This window comes from Anolis carolinensis, chromosome 4 (assembly GCF_035594765.1).
Source record: "Anolis carolinensis isolate JA03-04 chromosome 4, rAnoCar3.1.pri, whole genome shotgun sequence".
NCBI lineage: Eukaryota > Metazoa > Chordata > Lepidosauria > Squamata > Dactyloidae > Anolis > Anolis carolinensis.
Window position 1 is genome coordinate 155,710,769 of NC_085844.1, and position 21,838 is coordinate 155,732,606.

At 39.1% G+C, this 21,838-nt stretch overlaps 1 protein-coding gene and 1 long non-coding RNA gene across 6 annotated transcripts in view; one reads left to right on the top strand and one right to left on the bottom strand.

Annotated features, from left to right (window-relative positions):
• col24a1 (collagen type XXIV alpha 1 chain) overlaps nt 1-21,838 on the top strand; it is a 233,242-nt gene that overhangs the window by 151,732 nt on the left and 59,672 nt on the right. For all 5 annotated transcript variants that reach the window (XR_010005351.1, XM_062978066.1, XM_062978065.1 and 2 more), the window contains exons 29-36: nt 4,358-4,411; nt 4,758-4,802; nt 4,925-4,969; nt 13,137-13,190; nt 17,664-17,717; nt 18,484-18,537; nt 19,353-19,406; nt 21,039-21,092. Coding sequence is in view for 4 of the 5 variants with exons in the window: in XM_062978066.1 (XP_062834136.1) it covers nt 4,358-4,411; nt 4,758-4,802; nt 4,925-4,969; nt 13,137-13,190; nt 17,664-17,717; nt 18,484-18,537; nt 19,353-19,406; nt 21,039-21,092 (414 nt within the window). In the remaining variant the exon portion in view is untranslated. The remainder of the gene's footprint in view (nt 1-4,357; nt 4,412-4,757; nt 4,803-4,924; nt 4,970-13,136; nt 13,191-17,663; nt 17,718-18,483; nt 18,538-19,352; nt 19,407-21,038; nt 21,093-21,838) is intronic.
• Nucleotides 1-21,838, bottom strand: part of LOC134298333 (uncharacterized) — an 81,544-nt gene that overhangs the window by 41,041 nt on the left and 18,665 nt on the right. The gene's annotated exons all lie outside the window — the stretch shown is intronic.

Below are 21,838 nucleotides of genomic sequence, written 5' to 3' on the forward strand. Positions count from 1 at the left end.
ATCTAGTCCAACTCCCTTCTTCCAGGCAGAAGGGCGCCATCAAAGCTCTACTGACAAATGGCCATGGCATCCACTTCATCGCAAAAAAATAATAGTCTCCTGCAGGAACAAAAAAAAAGCGAGATATTTATATCTGATACTTCTAAGAACACAACTACCTTACTTGATGGGTCCAGAACCTGTATAACCAACCTGAGTAAAATTGTGGCATGACTACCTGCCTCATTTCCCTAAGATTTTAATCCTTAGTAATCTGTTAATTTTCTTGAAGAAAAGGAGAATTGATGTATCTCAGTGGCTCGAACCTTGGTCTATGGTTCTGAGAACCAGAGTTTAAATCCTTCTCACCACATAATGCCACTGCTTGTGTTCTTCTAAAACAAAAATTCCTGACGCTTCTACTTTGACACATTTATCATGGCTGGATGTCAAAGAATGTAAAATTGAATAAATGGCGATGATAATAATTACTATTTGTCTAATGCTTATAATGCAGCTATGTACATATTGGCAATATTTATGTCTAATGCTTAGTGCCCCGATTATGAGAAAGCCACTGAATACATGCATTGACAAACTTGTGAAAACAGTTGGAATTTGAATAAGTTAGAATATATCTCAATTCTGGTATCCTATCCAGTATTGGATTCATGTAGGCACTGTAATGAAAAATGTTTACATCTTGAATTTGATCACACGGAATTCATTGTGTAAGTTTAGTAGTGTCAAAAGGTTATAATTTTTTTTAAGTTTTATGTTGCTGTTTTTTTGCCTATTTAGTGGCATAAACTCAATGCATGCTAAAAAGTCGCTGTGTCTTATTGAAAACATTCCAGAATCCCAAACTTAAGAAAGAGCAGGGAAAGAGTTGGAGAAGTAGATGCTTGCTGAATGCTTTTTTGGGGCGCAGCCAGACAACCTTTTAAAGTGGGAGTTTCTGCACTTTAAAAGAGGACATCCAGATGAGGTTGCACTCATCCAGATGAGGTTGAATTCATTTGCCACAAACCAGGAAAACCCTGGTTTGTCACAAATTAATTTGTTAGTGTGTTTATTCTGCACCTTCTTGGAAGGCACAGGACAAAACCACTACTTCCACTGTCTGGACTGCTCCTTCAAAAGTTCTGGACTTTTGAGGAGGCATTCCAGACAGTAGTTCCAGGGTCTTCCAGGCTAAATTAGCCTAGAAAATGACAAAGACACCAACCCCCTCCCAAAACTAAAATAACTTGCCCAGCCTCCATTAGAGTGCTGCCGGAGCTCTTCTGGCATGTAGGAATGATGCACCAGGAGAAGGGCGGGGAAGGAAGATCGCTCCTGGCCCCCTCTTCTCCTGGCACGTCATTCCTATGGCACCACTCTAATGGAGGCTGGATAAGTTATTTTAGTTTGAAAAGGGGTTTGGGGAGGTTTGGGGGAGGGAATTTAGGGTGTTCGGGTGTTCTCCCAGAAGAATCTGGGAGTGCATTTGGACACCTGCCTCAGAAAGAATGCGCTTTCTGAGACGTGTGTGGATTACCCTGTTTCCCTGAAAATAAGACATCCCTGAAAAATAAGACCTAGTAGAGGTTTTGCTGAATTGCCTAATAAAAGGCCTCCCCCAAAAGTAAGACCTACCAAAGTTTTTCTTTGGAAGCATGTCCACCAAAAAGAACACCAAAGCATGCAGGACATACTATAGATTGTTGTACATGAGAATAATGGTAGTAACAGAGAACTCCTGATAGGATTCACAGTTTGTCTGGTCATGCTGGTTTGTGATGACAACTACTGTACAGTATATAATAAATATTCATTTTTTTGGTCAACAATAAATGTGAATTCTTCTTCATGGAAAAGTAAGACATCCCCTGAAAATAAGACCTAGTACATCTTTGGGGGCAAAAATTAATATAAGACATTGTTTTATTTTCAGGGAAACAGGGTAGGACCTGGGAACATTCGCATTTTTCAAACACGAGTGTTCCCGGTTTAAAGGGCTGTCTGGATGCGCCCTCAGATAAATTGTTTGCTGTGAGTGGCTCAGAAGTTGTATGAGTTATAGTGTAGAAAATGTTCCCAAGTTTCCCAGTAAATAAGCCTTAACAAGAAGGACTTGCTACACAGTATAAGCTATGTACCCCACACCTTAAGAATAAAACACCTTTTTAGGACTGGAAGCATCCTGGAACAGTGGACTTTCTTGTTCTTAAGATGCCTCTTGGGGCCCATTCACACTACAGAATTATAGTGCTATATGCCACTAAAATGTCTGCTGTCTCTCTCTCTCTCTCTCTCTCTCTCCCTCCCCCCCCCCCCCTCCTAGGTTGTAAACTCACAATAGCCTGCAACTTCACAGGTGCTGGCTGACTTGTTTCATTTTCCATTGTTGTTTTCCCTCTATAAAATCTGCCTTTTTGCCTATAAATATACAATGCTAATTTAGACTGTGATTTATCCTTTGGCATGAATTGAGAGATTTCTTTTTCACAGTCCAGTCTCATGGTATCTTACCCTCAGCCTTGTCTGAACTAATAAATATTACAGGTCTGCAAGTCCAGCTAAGGGCATATGGCAAGAAGGGAATGTTGGAAGTAAAACTTTGGCTGTTTGTTAATAATATTGGAGGAAACAGGTATATATTCCAGTTGTATAGTGAACTGACCAAACGAAGTATCAGTTTCAGAACTCTCCTTGTTTGCAGGCTCACAAACTACTTAAACTTCCCACCTTGCATTTGCAGCATCCCCCCTTCCCGATTTGCAACATGGTTATAAATCTGCAATAATTTTGGCGCTCATAGATGTGAAGCTCTATAGAAATGCTATGTCTAAGTGTATAATACTTTGATACTCTCCTCTGAAATAAAATGAAATTTATGTCATAGTGTCAGAATGTAGTTACAGTTTGGCAGTATTATGCTTTCATCCGTTTTGTTTATATGGAATCATACAGTATGCTGGCCAGTACAAGTGACTACAGCCAAATAGCATCATGGACTCACTACAATAGGAAACGATGCTTCTGTTTGCTCCAGTTCAGCTGTGCCAACAATGACTCACAAATATGTTATTTATAGAAATACTATTCTGCTTTCATAGTAGTGAAACCACTCTGGATATGCTTTTTTTAGTCTGTTGTAACTGAGAGATTTACGTTATGATCCAAACTCCTAGTCTGTATTTTTTGTGTTTATTTTACAAAGACAAACATTTAGGGTCTTCTTTCCATTTTGGATACTTTTAAGAAGTGCTACAAAGTTAATGATCCGTGTGGTTGTGTAACCTCATGGCACTTTGGAGGACTGCATAAAAATGTCTCTCCATATTCTTTATACTGAATTTCTAGTTGTGGGTAATGGCTGATGTTTCACCACATCATCAATAAGGTCTCTGCAAAGGAAATTATCCACAAAATTAGGTGGGTGATGTTTTAATTAGGTATATACAGCATACACATATTCTGTCTGAGGTGGATTTAATTAAAAAGACTCTCATGTGATATAATACATAACTTTTACACAAAGCGTAATGTTTTATATTTTGGAAATTATGGTACTATGTACACATAGTTCATTCATTTGCAGTTGAGTGACCTCTGTTGAGTATGTGTTTACATCCACGTTGTTTTCCTATTCCCTGGAAGATATTATTACCATTATTATTATTATCATCATCATTATTTTCATTTGTTACCCACCTTTCCTCACAAATCAAGGCAAGATACAACACAATTATCGCAATGCTAATTGAATATACTGTAATATGAACAAGCTCAAACGTATGTCCATGTAATTTTAATATGGAAATGCTCATATTTAACCATTTTTAAAATGTGGAGAGCAGAAATTCTCTGACGTTTTATGAGCCTCTTATTTATATTATTATTAGATAAAGTGTCTTAGAACATAGTGCTAGTTACATTATTCTCGTTTTAAATGACTAAGCTACCTTTGTTCTTTCCATCTTCACTGGACAAGATTCTATCCTAATGGTATTTTAAAAGCCATGAGGAATTTTTTACGAACAGTACTAAATTCAAACTGTTTTTGTATGAGATAATAAATGCTTTGAACTCTCTAATGTTACCCTGGTGAAGTACAAAAGCAGACAAAAACCACGCATTAGTACACTATCCTAACCAATAAAGCGCTTTCATCTACAACATAGAAAACATAAATTATATTTTTTCACGATCTATATGTCCCACGGATTTCACTGCATCTTATATAGGATTGCTCCCTTTGAGTACTCAGCAAAAACAAAACTTTTATTTTTGTACTAATGGCGGGGAAAATGTTAGTACATGTAGGAGACCATACACATAGAATTGCACATTTTCTTTTTTACACACCAAGAATTATGTTTTTAATTTTCAGGGACCAAGAGGACAGGATGGTCCACCAGGAGAACAAGGGACTCAAGGTATTAAGGTAATGCTAATTTATTTGTTCTTTCTCAGAGTTCCTGAAAGTGTAGCACAATACCATTAGAAAGTCAATAAAAGATGAAACCAGGCACAATTGTTCTATTCATTGTTGTACCTTAATGTATTGCTTTATTTTTATTCATTTTGAAATAAGTCTATTTTAAATAGTATTGTTTTTATCTTTTGTCAGCTGCTTGAAAGCTTTCATGGGCTATAAATGATAAAATAAATAATGATGGTGCTATACACTTCTTTCTCTATAAGTGATGATAAAGGCCCATAATTTGGGATTTAGGAAGAAATAAAGAGATTTACAATAAAGTAGCTCAATTTTGTTTCCTTTTCTTCAGGGAGAGCCTGGTGATACAGGGAAAAAAGGCATTCCTGGACTCATTGTACGTGCCAGAGAAGTATAGTAGTGTGCTTTTTAATGCTGATATATGCAAGCGGTAATTTTACCTGGACATTTCTTTTAAATGTATTTGACACAAATGTTCTCTTCCTTTTATTTCAACAGGGCAAAGCTGGTAACCCTGGAGAAAGAGGGAGTCCAGGAGTACCAGTAAGTTCTTTATCTTTATGCAGAAGTTCACTTTAGACCTGGGATGGGCAACTGCAAGAGGGCAATTTTCTGCCCCTGGGGCCCATCAAGGGCCACACAGATTAAACACCCAAAAGCATTTAAATATTGCTTGTGGTTTTCCAAAAATAGTGGCTGGCATCCTGTCCAATATTTATGAGATTGTAAACTGGAGCCCCAGTGGTGAAGTGTGTTAAAGCACTGAGCTGCTGAACTTGCAGACCGAAAGGTCCCAGGTTCAAATCCCGGCAGAGGAGTGATCTCCCGCTGTTAGCTCCAGCTTCTGCCAACCTAGCAGTTCGAAAACATGCAAATGTGAGTAGATCAATAGGTACCACTCTTGCGGGAAGGTAATGGCGCTCCATGCAGTCATGCTGGCCACATGACCTTGGAGGTGTCTACGGACAATGCCGGCTCTTCAGCTTAGAAATGGAGATGAGCACCAACCCACAGAGTCAGACATGACTGGACTTAATGTCAGGGGAAACCTTTACCTTAAACTGGATTTACGATAAAATAACTTTTAGGGTTTATATTTACATTTGTTAATGACAGAATGTGATCTCAAAAACATGCCTCATTAGCCAGGTAGTGCCGCAACTAAAGGGTTTCCAAGGTGCTGCAGGTTGGGACACTGAGGGTGCTTCCATATACTGCTAAATCCCTAAAGGAATTTGGAATTTTCATTCTTGGAATTTAGGCCACACAGCTGGCCCAAACCTGGATTTCGCAGTGGATAGTGGCTAGATGATCTCCCGTGCTGATCTAAAATCAGCATGGGTGGGCAGAGATACTTCCAGCCTCCCCTTCCTACCCCTATTTCCCCCTCAACTTAGGAGAGGAAGAGTCAACAGAGGACTTTGGGGAAGGGAAGGGGGTTTCCTTCTCCAGGGTATTCTGTTGGCTGTTCGAGGGAGGAGGGAGAGGAAAAAAAGCTTCAGGCCTTGATCAGGTGAGGGGGAAATGGGGGGGGCAGAGAGTGGAGGCTAGCAGTGCCATCCCTCTTTTCCAGGCTGCCAGAGTCTGCGGAGGAGATATGGCTATTAAAACAGACCCTGGGATCCCAGAAGGTGATCCTGGGTGTCTGTTTCCACAGGCCTGTTGCATCCCTAGGCTGCAGAGACACCTCAAAACCACACTAGAGCCCTAGACTATAAGCAAAGCAAGTAGTTTATTGAATATATATAAGTAAGCAATAGCAAATCAAAGTTCAAAGTCACTGAAACAAGATTTAAGTCCAGAGATACAAAATACTTGATGATTCTTGAAACAAGGGTCCTTAAAAGTCTCACACAAGATTAAAGTCCAAACAAGGTATCAAAATTAGTCCAAGGAACAGGATCAAAGCTGGAACAAAGGAATCAAGACACCAAGATTAGTCCAAGGAATAGGATCAAAGACTGGAACAAAAGACAGGATCTTTGACCGAAGCAGGAAACCCAGACTATGAGGCTATCAGGAACAAAAACTTGACAATCCAAAATCCCCAGGAGCAAAACAAGAACTGGAACAAATCTCAAGATGCAAGGCAACAGGAACTTCAAGAACTGGAACAAAACTCAAGATGCAAGGCTACATGAACTTGGCATGGAAGCATGAAACAGGAATCACTCTCTCGATGAGCAAAGTTACCACCTCTGAAAATCTCTCTCAGAAGCTGCTCCTCTTAAGGCTGAGCTCACAGCCTCTTTCCGTGGGAATTTTGTTCAAAACCCTTTCTCACTAACAGCCTTTTGCTGCATCTGGAAAACCTCCCTTTCTCGTCTCTGTTGCTTTCTTTCTGTCAAGCTCATTAGTCGTATCATAACTAAAATGCCCATCTGGCAAGGGAAGGTTTGCGTCTGGCAAGGAAAGGTTCAACCTTGACACTCCCAAGGAATGCTGTTCAACCTGCCTGCTTGAAAACATTGTGTGCCTGTTTCTCAGGGGCAGCAACCTCCTCTAACTCTGGCTGTCCAGGAACAGCAGGCTCATCTGGATGCATGGGAATACTAGGCCCCAATCCAGAGTCTTCTGCCAGGTCAGGTGCAGGAACAATCACAGGCTGAACAGGCCCAACCCAAGGCTCACAAGGCTCATCTGACAGCTCAGGTGCAGGCTGGGTTGCAACATGGCCCCATACCTCAGGACCTTCAGGGAAGATATGGATCTTCAGAGCTATTTTTAAAACCTGGATTAAATCTAGTAAATCTGGTTTACTCCAGTTTTAAGATAATTAGCCTGAAACCTTATTTGGATGCCTCAGGGTAATCCGTCTCTCACCCTGCGTTTTAGGGTTGTGTAAATTAAGCCTGAGAAACACTTGGCACCAAACAACTGCAGAAGGACCCAGAGGAGTCACTCCAGTTACCTGTCAAAATGTGGCTCACAACCTGGACTGTACAGAAGTCAGCCTGATGTACAAAGTCTTGGAAACCCTTTGGCTGGACTGTCACCTGACTTAAGAGGAGGCTTCTGGTGACACCAACAGATGGAGCCTCATCATTGTAGCTACATCTGATGATGTAGGCTCTTAGCCAGTATGTTTGTCTGTTAAACTATGGAGGTAACCCATGCAGGTTATTTAAGAAGTTAATTGCAACTCCTGGAGCCTCCAGAACAAGCTATTCACTTTTCTTTGCTAGAAGACATGCAATTCAGGTGATATCAAGCCCTTCGAAAACATCTTTGTTGTTTGTATATGATTCCTGAGCCATCCAGGTGTTAGTCAGATTCAGAGTTCATTCTGTTGGGCCAACAGGACTTCTATGTGTTTATTTTTCAAGTCCACTTTCATTTAATTGCCCTGGACTAATTGGGACTGGCCATTGGACTGAACCAAAAGGAAATTGTTAAATCAACATTTGCATAATTTTTGTTCAATCGCTGGGACTACTGTAGTACATTACTTTGTATATAACTTTAATAATAATAATAATAATAATAATAATAATAATAATAATAATAATAATAATAATAATGGTATATCCCTTTTGAGGGCTTCATTTGATCTATTATAATCACCTAGAGCTTCCCTGTTATATTGTGTGAACTCACTCACTACTATTACTTCAGAAGAACAGTGGATAAGGGCCCTTCCACACAGGGCCCATAATGCAAGAGCTCCTGTGGTTTTACTGAAAGTGTCCAAACAATGTCTCTGGTAAAACTGAATTAATTTGGGACAAAGCAGAAAACCCTGCTTTGTCCTGAATTAATTTGATGCTGCATCAGACCCAGGTCTAATGCAGGATGTGCCCTGTGGGGACTGATCACTCAGTAGACATGGGACTACTAAGGGGCCAGTCCACACAGCCCTCTCAGATTTTCTGGGCTGAATCAGCCCTGTAAACCTTGAAGGCACCAACCCCCTCACCAAAATCCCCCCCAAAAGACTTAAGAAATAAAATAACTTACCCATCTACCATTAAATTGCAGCCAGACCTCTCCTGGCACATAGAAATGACGCGCCAGGAGAAGGGAGGAGTGAGAAGGAAAATGGTTGGTAGTCGGGAATGTTATTTTATTTTTTTAAGTCTTTTTGAGAGGGTGGTTTGGGCATTGGAAAGCGTGGGCTTTTGGGGCTGGTATGCAGACTAAAGTCTGCCCCAACCCAGGTTTTTTAAACCCTGTTCAGTGCAGACTTTTCCTCTGTTTGGAACCGACCAAAGAGAACTAGCAGTGGGTATGGCCTGTGAGAAATTGACTTGCAAGGGGCAAGTTATATATGCTCTACAAAGAAGCTGATACAAAGAATGGCCACTCACCTGGAGATGTTTCCTCCATTCAGACTATTTTGTGAAGGAGTAGAAAATTATCCCATGAAACAGTTAATGATCTAATAGTTGATCTATGTTCAAATTTCCTTCTAAGTTTGTGTCTGTTTCCTAATTTCTTAGATTCACAAAGGTATTTTTCAGTTGGAAGTACAGTAGAGTCTCACTTATCCAAGCCTCGCTTATCCAAGCCTCTGGATAATCCAAGCCATTTTTGTAGTCAATGTTCTCAATATATCATAATATTTTGGTGCTAAATTCGTAAATACAGTAATTACAACATAACATTACTGTGTATTGAACTGCTTTTTCTGTCAAATTTGTTGTTAAACATGATGTTTTGGTGCTTAATTTGTAAAATCACAACCTAATTTGATGTTTAATAGGCTTTTCCTTAATCCCTCCTTATTATCCAAGATATTATCTTATCCAAGCTTCTGCCGACCCGTTTAGCTTGGATAAGTGAGACTCTACTGTAGTAGAGATAGGGCTTCATCACACTAGAGTTTGGATCCACTTTAAATCTACTTTAGGGAGGGGCCTTCAAAGAGCTCAGCCAGACAAACCCCAGAATTCTGAGGTTTGTAGTTTGGGCCTCACCAAACTACAAACCCCAGAATTCTGCAGGAGGCAGAAACCGGATTTAAAGTGGATAAATGCCCAAGTATGATGAGGCCTGTAGTCTTTTTAGGACATAGAAATTATGCTGATTACATTTTTAGGCACTCAGAACAAATATGTGAACATGGACCATTTTTGCACCTTAAAGTATATTACAATTTCCAGAAATCAATGCATTATCCAATTTATGATTGTATTTTAAAATTCTATTCTACTTTGTCCATCATATGTCCTTAATGCAAATATTAAAATCATGTATATTTTAAAAAATATGTTCCACCTTTCTTGAGCTTTAGAACCCAAGGGAGGTTCAATTTAAAAAGAAATATAGCTAAGTATAGCAAAAATATAGTTAAAACTTAAATAAAAATGCAAAGTTTTAAATGATTAAATAAGCAATTATGTTAAATCTACATGTTTAATGTGTGAGAGCACGTTAAAGCATAATACAAAGGATCAAAGTGTGACAAATTATATATTAGAGATAATAAATAAGAACACTTAAATAATTGTATAAATAGAACTCAGAAAGCCAGCTAAGTGGTAAATAAAACAAGAGAGTTGAAAGCTTGCTGGACAGAGAAATGGTAATGGGATACAAATCAAGAAGATAATCTAAATTCATCTTATTTTTATTTGGAAATCTACTGCCCCCTTCCTGTTGCTTTCCAGAGTAATATGAGCACAGTCTTTATTAGCTATTTGAAATATACTGGGTATTATTTGAAATATACTGTATACATGGAGAAGATCTTTCTGGAAATGTTCATCATAAGGAAGTGAAAAAGTGAAATAAGACAAGTGTATTGTTTTCCAACAGAAAGACTTTATTCTATCATAAAATATTTTAAGATATTACTTTCATTTTGAACTTATTTTGTTGACTGAAGATGTAAAATAAGGCAACATCAAGTAATATACAATGAGCTCTTAGGATTTTTTCCAGAATACCTTTGGATACAAAAATCCTTGTAACTAAAATAGCAAAATCAAGATTTACTTTTTGGATTAATTTTTTTTCAAGCTTTGAATGAATCTATGGATGCAGAGGATTGACTACTGTTTTTTAAACCCTTTTATCCTGGACACAGAATACTTTTCTACATTGAATTCCAATTCAGTACAAACACACAGTGTTACTATACACATTGCAGTTAACTAGAATAATTAGAACAGATATTATATGTCCTAAACTTCCTCACTGTTTTGGATCTGTGGTCATGAATCTGGTCAGTTTGTTCCAATGTTCCTCAACGTTTTCGGGATGTTCTGTGGGTAGATGATCCTTGAGTGTTGTTTGGAGATGGGCTCATTTGGAAGGCTCCTGAAGGGCTTGGGTGTTCATTTTGTGCCTTATTTTAATTCCTCGGAGTCTGCGTTTGGGGGCGATTTTGATAGCCATCGTGGATCGAATTAACCTGTGGTCTGTCCAGCAGTCATCGGCACCTGTCATGGCTCTTGTAAGAAGCACGTCGCGGTGGTCTCTGGCACGTGTAATTACATAGTCCAAGAGGTGCCAATGCTTTTACCGGAGGTGCTTCCATGATGTCTTGAGCTTGTTTTTCTGGCAGAAGAGTGTGTTGGTGATGACAAGGTGGTGCTCTCCACATTTGGTGAGAAGTAAGATGCCATTCGAGTTGCTGTTTCCGACCCCATCTTTTCCTATGATCCCTGGCCACAGGTCGGAGTCCCTTCTGACTCTTGCATTAAAATCCCCCAGGAGGATGATTTTGTCCTCCTTAGGTATCTCTGAGAGGATGGTGTCCAGCTGACAATAAACATTTTTCTTGATGTCTTCATCAGCATTTTGGGTTGGTGCATAGGCACTTATGATGGTTGCCTATTGGTTTTTGGCAAGGATAATTCGGAGGGTTGAGAGTCGTTCGTTAATGCCAATGGGCGCTTCAGTCAGGTGCTTCACCAGGTCATTTCTGATAGCAAAGCCAACTCTGTGTATTCTTCACTCTTCTTCAGGCAGTTCCTTCCAGAAGAAGGTGTAGCCTCCTTTTTCTTCCTTCAGCTGACCCTCTCCTGCTGTCCGGCTCTCCTGAAGGGCTGCTATGTCAATGTTAAAGCGTCCTAACTCCCTTGCAATGATAGCAGTCCTGCGTTTGAGGCGTTCACTGTCAGTGTTATCCAACAGTGTCCGTATGTTCCATGTTCCAAAGTTCATTTCTCTTTTTTGGCCGCAGAGTGGTGACCCCTCTGGACACAGCAGTCCAGTCAGGGATAAGAGAGGCAGACTATGTTTAGGGCACCTTTTCTAGCCCCTTCCCCTTGTGGGGTGAGCAGAGCGGATCCTAAAAAGGGCTGCTCAGTCATGGACACAGCTGCCAGACTACTCAACTGCCTTGGTCCTTGAGGTAGAATGACTGAGTCCATATCCACCACCCATGTGCCAGTCTGTGACTAGGGGCTTCCAGATTTCACAGTCCTGCCCCCGTTGCCACTCACTGATCGCCATGGGACTTTTGTTGGTTTGTTTTTATTTTTCTTGGAAGACGCCTGTGCATGATTTTTTTTTTAATGTGTGGAGGTCGGTGCACGGACGGCCAACACACAGTCTTCACAGAGTGAGGTCCCAGCAGTGGTGTGATTAACCCCAAAACATACCCTATTTCACATGGCATTCATCAACAGTGTCTCTTCCAAATACTTAGTTTCTAAAATGAACCCAACTTAGTTTCTAAAATGAAACCGGATCTTGTGCTTGTATTAGGTCTGTAAGTTACAATTTAGGTTACTTTTCTTTTCGTTTTTTTCCTTACAGGGAAATACATATGGCACTGTTCAAACAGGCCCCATGGATCCCCAGCTACTCTCCTGTGCCCCTGTTATGTGTGGGGATTATAAAAAAAAACTTCCACTATAATGCATTTACTAAAATAGTGGTACCAGTCTTGACTGCCTTGCTATTCAAAGGCAGATAAAATTTTGGGTTTTTTTTTCTGTGTCTGCAGCAGAAGAGAACAATGTGAAGAATAGCATTGCAGCCTATTTTTGTAGACTCTGCCACTTTAGTTGCTGCTACTGCTGACAAATCACATTGCTGAAAATGTGTGGCAGGGCTCCAGGAAAAACTGTTTCAGCTTCCTCCCTACTCTACCCTGCATTTTAGCAGATTACTATGGCAAAACTGGTAACCATCACTAAATTTCAATTTAGACTGTAATGACATTCAATTCCTCACTACTCTGGTCTAAAGTATACTTCTGCTTTGTAAATCCACACCTGCTCCTTGCTAATTTAACTGTAACATCATTCAAGTATGCTTATTAAAGGAATTTTAAGTTTCAGTTACTTCTTTAGCAAATGAAATTGTTTTCTGCTTGCTTTCTGCCTCATATTACATTTTTAGTGGTCAGTTGTGTTTTTAGATCCTGGCTCCCATGCCTATAGTATATGCAATCCTGTGTGATCCAGGGAAAAGTAACCATACTACAGATAATAGGAACTGTCCAATAACTATCACAATATTACACAGGATTTGTGCCTTATGTAGTATGTACAATATTATTGCATTAGAATATTTTTTTCAAAGCATGTTTTCTGTTACTGTAGCTTAAAATTGAAAAGTGAACTACTTTCACAAGTTTTTTTTCTACCATAGCATGTATTCTATACCTATATTTTTCATTTGTAGCATACAGAAGCCTTGGTCGTTGTGTATTTGCATTTTTCCTTATTCAAAGACTATTTTAAAAGCTTTATGATGTATATGTTTTGTATAGAAATTTTGAAACAGCTTTTCTTCTGTTGGCTTTGTATTTTAGGGTTTGTCTGGTCCTCCTGGAAGTACAGGGGATAGCGGTCCCATGGGTGAACCAGTAAGTTGTGTTTTATGCTCTTTAGTAACACCTTAAAATTCAATATTTGGGGTAACCTTTTTTTCCATTTTACACTGCCATAATGTATACATTGGAGCCCCTGGTGGCACAGTGGGTTAAACTGCTGAGCTGCTGAACTTGCTAACCAAAAGGTCAGAGGTTTGAATCCAGGGAGCGGGGTGAGCTTCCGCTGTTAGCTCCAGCTTCTGCGCACCTAGCAGTTCAAAAACATGCAAATGTGAATAGATCAATAGGTACCACTCTGGCAGGAAGGTAACGGAGCTCCATGCAGTCATGCCCTCACATGATCTTTGAGGTGTCTATGGACAATGCTGGCTCTTCAGCTTAGAAAGGAGATGAGCACCAATCCCCAAAGTTGGACATGACTAGACTTAATGTCAGGGGAAAACCTTTACCTCTTAAAGTATACATTATAGGACAAAATACAGATCTGTCGGATAACCGGATCTGTCGGCAAGCACCCCGACTTAGGGAAGCGCGGGGCGTGCTGCTGTTTAGCGGGTTCCGTGCTTCTCAAAAGGCCCAGGCCCCTACCGGAGGGAGAAAACTTCTCCCTTCGGCAAGTGCGCCGGCTTAAGAAAGTGCGGGACATGTTGCCACTTAGCAGCACGCTATCCACAATCAAATCAAAGATTCAACTTTTGGAAGGCCACTGTGCACCTTTCTTTTATTTTGCTGATGGTGGCAGATAAACAAAACCAAATTGTTGTAGAGTAGACTGATGTAAGCCAGCCCAAGAACAGTCATATCTATCTGTCACTGTTTATCCAAGCTCAAGATCTTCATTTTTCTAACTCTGCTGTTGCCTAATGACCTTTATATCATTAAATTGGTTACCCATACTCTGGGAACCATCCTTATGCTTAGAAACTCCTTCCTAGAACATCTGGATGATTTACATTTCTTTTCAGCTTGCCCATGTGGTTTTATTCTTCAACTTTCACGCCCAATATCAATGACACTAGTTCAAAAAAAAAAACAGTTTGATTCGTACAATCATATTTGCTGTGTGGTGGAGCTAGCACAATGTTGTGGTTTAAGTGTTAGCAAAAGAAGAGACCAGGGTTCAAATCCCTATTCAACCATGAAAACCCACTGAGTGACCCTGGGAAAGTAATACATTCTTAGCATCAGAAAATGCAGGTTCTCCATAGGATCCCCATAAGTTAGAAGCAACTTGGAAGCACACAACAACAAATAAATTTGCTATGTCGATTCAAGAAATGAACAATTAACATAAGTAGCATTTAATGCACCATACTGGCTCTAACCTTGTCATTACAATCTTCAATGTCAATTCTACAACTAAAGAGCTCCTGATATTGGCTAAGAAGTCCCCCACTCTTTCAACAAATTGGCCTACAGAGCACTGCCGAAAAGCAGAAATTATTGAAATACAAAGCCTATAATGCTTGCCAGTTTGTCCTTAACCTATTGAACAAGTGAGGGATGCAGTATACAGATGCAATGAAAGATGATCCTAAGTTGAAAAAAGGCAGCATCACAAAAGCATTGCAAAACAACATTTTTTCATTTCCTCTGAGTACTGCATCTCCAACTTACTAAACAGCCAACAACCTGCAAAAGGCAAGAACACAACCACATTCCACCTGGCACAGAGAACCGTTCCCAGCCCTCCCTTCCAAGCATATCAAAGGTTATCTTGAGCAGTTTCCTAGACAAGGGACAGGGCCTTCTCGGTGGTGGCTCCCCAGCTGTGGAACACCCTCCCTAGCAACATCCGACAAGCCCCAACTCTTCTGGGCTTTAGAAAAGCTTTAAAGACATGGCTGTGTGCTCAAGCATTTAATGAATAAACATTTGAGTCGACATGGTCTGAATCAAGGTTTACGCACGAGGTTCCGGATGAATGGATTCAATTACATAGATGTTTTACATTTTATAATGTGTTTTAATAGTGTTATTAATTGATTTGTACGTATTGTTTTGCTTTTAATGATTGTGTTTTGGCATTGAATTTTTGCCGACTTTTGTAAGCTACCTTGAGTTTCCTCGGGTGAGAAAGGTGGGGTAAAAATGCTGTAAATAAATAAATAAATAAATAGACAAGTCGATAGCAGGGGGAAGGGCGGCTGAATGGAAAAAGGTTGGCCACCAAAGAGGTACCTCACCTCTGCTCTTTCAGCTCTATTCAGTTTTACATAACCAGGACCCATTAATTTGGTATGAAGTCAAAAGGTAATACAAGTCTAATTTAAAAAGTCGAAAATGCAGATTGACAAAAAGCAAACCTTCAAAAAAAAAAACTGAGGATACCTATATTTTGTCCTCTGGTTTTGTACTAGAGTCACAAGAAAGAGGGATTTGTGCCAAACTTGTTTGATCTCCGTGGGAATGGTATGAAAAATGATTGAGCTGCTCATTCAGAGTCAAAGCTTCGTGATACTGAAGCTGCAGAAATCAGTGAGGAGTTATAACGATTGTATGATCACACTGTACTCTCTCTTAATAGTGAATTTAAGTTCCTGTCATTAATTTGCTCTTTTTGACAAAGTTTTGTAAGTTTGTTACATTACCCATAATATCCTGGATGTGTGAATGTTGGCAATAAGTGAGACAAACCTCACCCCCTTTGCTAATTATTAGCAATAATTAAAACCTGCATCAATCCATGAATTAAAATAAGATTTACATTAGCTGCCCATGGACTTTTTGTGTAAACTGTATTGCTTCCACAGAAGTAAGATTTGCATATTAGAGCAAAAACAACTATCATTTAATGTATTTTGCATTTACATCTCAGAATGTAAACAGATTCAGTAATCTGGAATCTCTTCCCTTTAAATGGAAGTGACACAACTTGAGGACATTTTAGTAGTTTTGACAAGAAATTTTCTTTTCAAAACAGATGGATATAAATCAGTGTTTAAGTTTGGAATTCCATCTTTGTCGGTTTTTATTTTTACCACTATAGGATTTCTACAGAAGAATGGAATATATTATATAGTGAGTGCATTCAGAATACTGAGAATTTAAACTCCTCTGAAAATAAAATGACTTAATAAAACAAGCACATTTATTTCACATGGTACCAAGAGGTGCTTTGCACTCCTTTCTTTTCTAAATCAGTCTGTTTTGCTGCAGTAAAATTAATTCTGGAAAATAGAATAGCAAACTACAACCTGGGCATTGTAGTTTGATGATACATCAACAGTTTTTGGCAGAGAAGGCTAAAGTTCTTGTAAAATTACAACTCATTTAGTTCCATAGCACAAAGCCACAGCAGTTAAAGTGGTGCCAAACTAAATTAATTCTATAGAGATGCATCATTGATCTTCCTGCTTATTGTCCAATCCTTGCTATATCATCAGATCACCCTTCTGTTCTGAAGCCTGGGCTTAGACTCCATATCCCAGGGTTTCTCAAACTTGCTCCTCCAGATGTTGTAGACTTCAACTCCCACAATTCCTAACAGCTGGCTGGGATTTCTGGGAGCTGAAGTCCAAAACACGTGGAGGAGCACAGTTTGAGAAACACTGCCATATCCCATTCCATCTCATCCAGATAACTCTATGCACCAGTTCTTGAGACTGGAAAGAGAAGTGTGTGTGTGTGTCTGCACATGTGCATACACATGCTTTCAAGTTGCCTGTTGATTTCCAGCAATTCCATTAATTTCATTGGATTTTCTTAGGAAAGAATAGTCAGAGATGGCTTCCCAGTTCCTCTTTCTGAAATATAGCCAGTAGCACTTGGTGGTCCCTTATTCAAGTATTAACTAGAGGTGACCCTGCTTAGGTTCCAAGACTACAAAGGCTCTGGTGCCTTCAGGATATTTAGACTACTCTTTTAATATAAGCATACCTTTTGTTAAACATAAAGCAGAAAATGTATAGCAATTAAGTTAGACAAGTAGTTCACTCTTTAGTCTTCCAGATGTTTTGGACCAGAACTCTCAGAATTCCTAGTTGTTAATTATGGTATCTCAAGCATTCAGAAGACAAAGTTCAAAATATCTCAAAGGTCAAAGGTTGAGAATCTTTGTATTAAAAGAAGTTGGGAGATATGCCAAAGACTGGTTATTTTTATATTTACACCACAAAGGTACAACTGGCAACACCCTATATTTTATTTGAACTAAGGGATGGAGTTAATTTTATTCCAACAGTAGTTGCTTTCACATAATTTCATTCCAGACTGTAGACTGTTTAATAAAACAAACCAGATGAAAAATTGAGTCATATGTAAACAAAATCTATATTAGTTGAAATAATGACAGCATGTAGATCATCACACATGTCTGATCTAAGACAGAAGAGGAAGCTCTTGAAAATTATGTTTAGACTTAGAAAAAGAAGTTACTCATGTTCTAGTGCTGTTGCTAGATAGATGTAAAATGCTAAAACAAATACTTTAGGATGACCTACTATGTATTATGAAAGAAATACATAAAGTTTATGCATGCATACATAAAGTTTTGTTTGATACTAGGGACTGAGGGGACAACAAGGTGATGCTGGTCCTGTAGGAGAAGCAGGCCTTGTGGTGAGTATCATTTTATTTTATTTTATTTAACTTGATTAAATGAATCTGTTACACAAATTCCTCTTAATTTATTAAATGACTACATTTATATCATTTATATCACATGCTATTTTTAAAAAATCTATAACTTACTCTTGAATTTGTTGCATTCTGAGCATACCTAACACTTCTCATGAAATGCAGCCTAACAGTGCAGGTATACATAAGAATGCATACACTATAACATGTCTCAAGAAGTCTACGCAATGGCAAACATTTATTGTAATTACAAATATCTTCCAGAGTTCTGATCTCAGCTACTTGACAAATAACATAGGCATATTTTGAACAATGATGATGCCTGTGGTGTTTCCATAGGATCTGATCCTGGAAAGCCCCTTTGGTGGAAGAAAACCCTCAGAATGGGTTTGCTGTTTTGAAAAAATTCCCATTACCAGAAAGCCAGACTGGCTACACAGATTAATGGAAAGTATGAAGTGTGTGGTAATGAAAACATTAAAGAAGACCGGTCAATAAGCAAAAACAAGGACCATTAGCAAACTGATTTGATCGAGGAAAGAGATACAGAGCTTTAAAAAGGCAGATAGATTGAGCATTGATAGAATATTATGCTTCGTTAAAACCCTTGTTGACATAAAAAGTATAAGGTGAGCTTCAATCTCAGCTTCTTTATTTTGTTCCAGCCATATAATGATGCTTATTGATTTTATGTTGGAAAGCCGTTAGTGGTGGGTGTTAGATAATGTCTTTCTCTTTATCACTCCAGGGACTACCCGGACCAGAGGGAGAGCCAGGATCACAAGGAGAACCAGGCACAAAGGTCACTGTTGAATGGTTTGTTTTTCAGGGTCACATTGGGGAGACAGAAAGGAGTATTTGCGTCCTTACATATGTGCCTCATGTTTCAGATCACATTAGATTACACTGCAGTTGTACTGCTTATTTCATTCCCCAACCTCCAAACAGTTATTGTCATAAGATTGGCCTAAATAAAATTTGGATTGGCACAGTGTTTTTTGAAAACATGCGTCGGGGGGGGGGGGGGGGGGAGGACGGACTGTTTTGATTATAGAACTGTATATTAAAGAAGACAAAACAATAGAAATGCAAGCAAAGTTCATAATGACCTGCTTCAAAATGGAACTTGGCCAGCTTGTCATGCAGCAAAAGATTATGAGAAAAACTAGTTCCTGAAAGGTTTTTCAACACAGAATAAAAAATGAGGCTGTGTGGAGGAAGGTTTTAAGCATGGGTCCATTGTTAGTCCATCTGTTAATATGTAGCCAAACAGACATCTCTGGCCATTATTGCGAGTGCAGCAATAATTAAAAATAAAAAAATCAGCAATACAACCATTTAACCAAATCCTGGGGAAACCTTCTAAGTCAGCGTGAAAGCAAAAGAAACCTTGCAATGTAAATCTCAAACAGTTTGCAAAAATACATACAGTGCAACCAAGAAAAATTGCATATGTACATTGCTTATTTGGAAGCCTGTGGAGAGTATTGCATTGTTTTTCTGTTGGTAGATATCCTTCTGTGTGTGTAATCATGCAACAATACAATTCATTTATGTTAAATATCTTTTTTGCTCTCTTGTTGCAACTGTTTGATGTATTTCTCTTGTTTGTGACAGGGAGATGTTGGATATGTTGGCAACACTGGTGAATCAGGAGAACAAGGTTTAAGAGTAAGTAGTAAATACGAAACATATTTTGAAAATAAATAGTGTTGTATTTTAGAAATGAGAAGTAGTATGAAGATTATGAATTACCAACCTCTAGGAACACAGTGGATTAAACCGACTTTTAAAAATATTTGACTGATTATTTTTACTTTTTAAAATGTTAAATAAATATTTATACAAATTGAGCATTACTTATCCTGAATTCTAAAATCTAAAATGCTGTAAAATTGTCCACATGGGTGTCCAATAGTGTATAAAAGTATGTTCAGACTATGTGTATAAAACATATATGGAGCATAAATAAATTTCATGTTTAAACTCGGGTCCTGTACCCCAAGATATCTCATTATGTCTTCTGCAAGTATTCCAAAATTCGAAAAACTGCAAAATGGAGAACGCGTCTCATTCCAGGCATTTTAGATAAGAGCTAATCAACCAGCATCTCATATCATAAGATTTCTAGGTGAGTTACAATAAAATTAGTTCATACATCATTTTGGAAGGAAGGGTAACAACAACTGATAATGTTCTTTATAAATTCCAGATACTTCTTTGCAAATGAATAGCTCAAGTAAATAAATAATAATAATAAGTAATGAAGTAAATGCCATAATATAATAGATTTGATCATTTCAACATTAGTGTTGATGACTACTAACCAATCTCTTCAATTCACTATAAACTTCAATTAACATTCAAAACTAATATAAAGCACTAGTTTTAGACCTTTTTCCCCATTGAAATAGAAGACAGAGAGAAATTATTGTGGCCATCAAACACTGAGGTGCCTTCTACACTACCATATAATCCTCATCTGCTTTGAACTGGATTATATGAGTCTACGCTGCCATATAATCCAGTTTAAAACAGTAGAATCTCACTTATCCAAGCTAAACGGGTCGGCAGAAGCTTGGATAAGCGAATATCTTGGATAATAAGGAGGGATTAAGGAAAAGCCTATTAAACATCAAATTAAGTTATGATTTTACAAATTAAGCACCAAAACATCATGTTATACAACAAATTTGACAGAAAAAGTAGTTCAATACACAGTAATGTTATGTTATAATTACTGTATTTATGAATTTAGCACCAAAATATCACAATATATTGAAAACATTGACTACAAAAATGGCTTGGATAATCCAGAGGCTTGGATAAGCGAGGCTTGGATTAGTGAGACTCTACTGTAATGTGGAATTTATATGACTGTGTAGAAAGGCCCTGAGTTTCAGGATCAATAACATGACAGAAATTTGATTTTATGTGTGCATGAAGCCCTACTTTAAAAATGCAAATGTTCTTAATCTCATTTACCTTTCCCACTTCACTACACACCTTGGATACAGGGAACTGATTTCCCTATCACATTCTCACACATTTATCAAGGTTTTCTCAAGTAATTTAGGCTCATCTATGCAACCTTGTTTTCTATTCTTTTCAATATAGGTCTTGAATTTTTATAAAGGAAAATAAGACAGCTGCAAACGTTTTCAATATATTCTCTGTTCTTACTGCTCATAAATTGTTCTGCTGTCCAATACCATGATCACAATCTAGTTTCTGAGATATTGCAGCGTATGCTGTAGTGTTCGGAAGTAATGCCATATGGATTTATTTCTTATGAAAAAACAGGGTGTGCCGGGACCACCTGGGGAAGATGGTGTCCAAGGAAAAGATGGGTTAAAGGTACATTTTAACAGTTAGCATTGTCAAACCCCTCCACTGAAATTTTTTTTGTAGCTTTTCTGAAAACTAAAAGCCCTTCAGTAGTATTGCTGCATGCAAGTATATACAGAAATCCTCTGTTCTAATGACACATGGTGCAAACACACATGGGAATGTGAACATTATCAGTTATAATTATTGTCCTATAAATTGTTTCTTTACAGTCTTTTTAAAATGGATGCTTAAAACTGTTTAGAATGCTATGAATAAAAATATTTGTAGCACACAAGGCAGGAAGAAAGAGGCAGAGGAAGAAGTGATTTGAACTTGGAGTTGATTGCTAACAGGGCCGGCCCAACACGGAGGCCACGTGAGGCGGCCGCCTCGGGCGCAGGGCCCGGAGGGCCCCGTCAGGCTTCCCCCCCCCAGCGGGGAGCATGAGCTCGCTCGCCGGCGAACAGGAAGGCCTGTTCGGCGACGAGCGAGCTCTCATGGCCGGCTGGGATGGCCCTGGATTGCCGGCCTGTGCACCCTGGCCACGTTGCGTGAGAGGCGGGGTCAGGGTGAGCTGCGTGGGAGGCGGGGCCAGGGTTGGCCCTGCCTCCCACGCAGCTCAGCCTCGCCCATCTGGCCTTTTCCAGGTGGGCAGACTGCACCGGAGGTCCCTGCAGGCTGCGATCGCGGCCTGCAGGGACCTCCGGTGCAGTCTGCTCACCTGGAAAAGCCCAGGGCGCGCAGGGCGGGAGGCAAGGCCCCGTCTGGGCGGA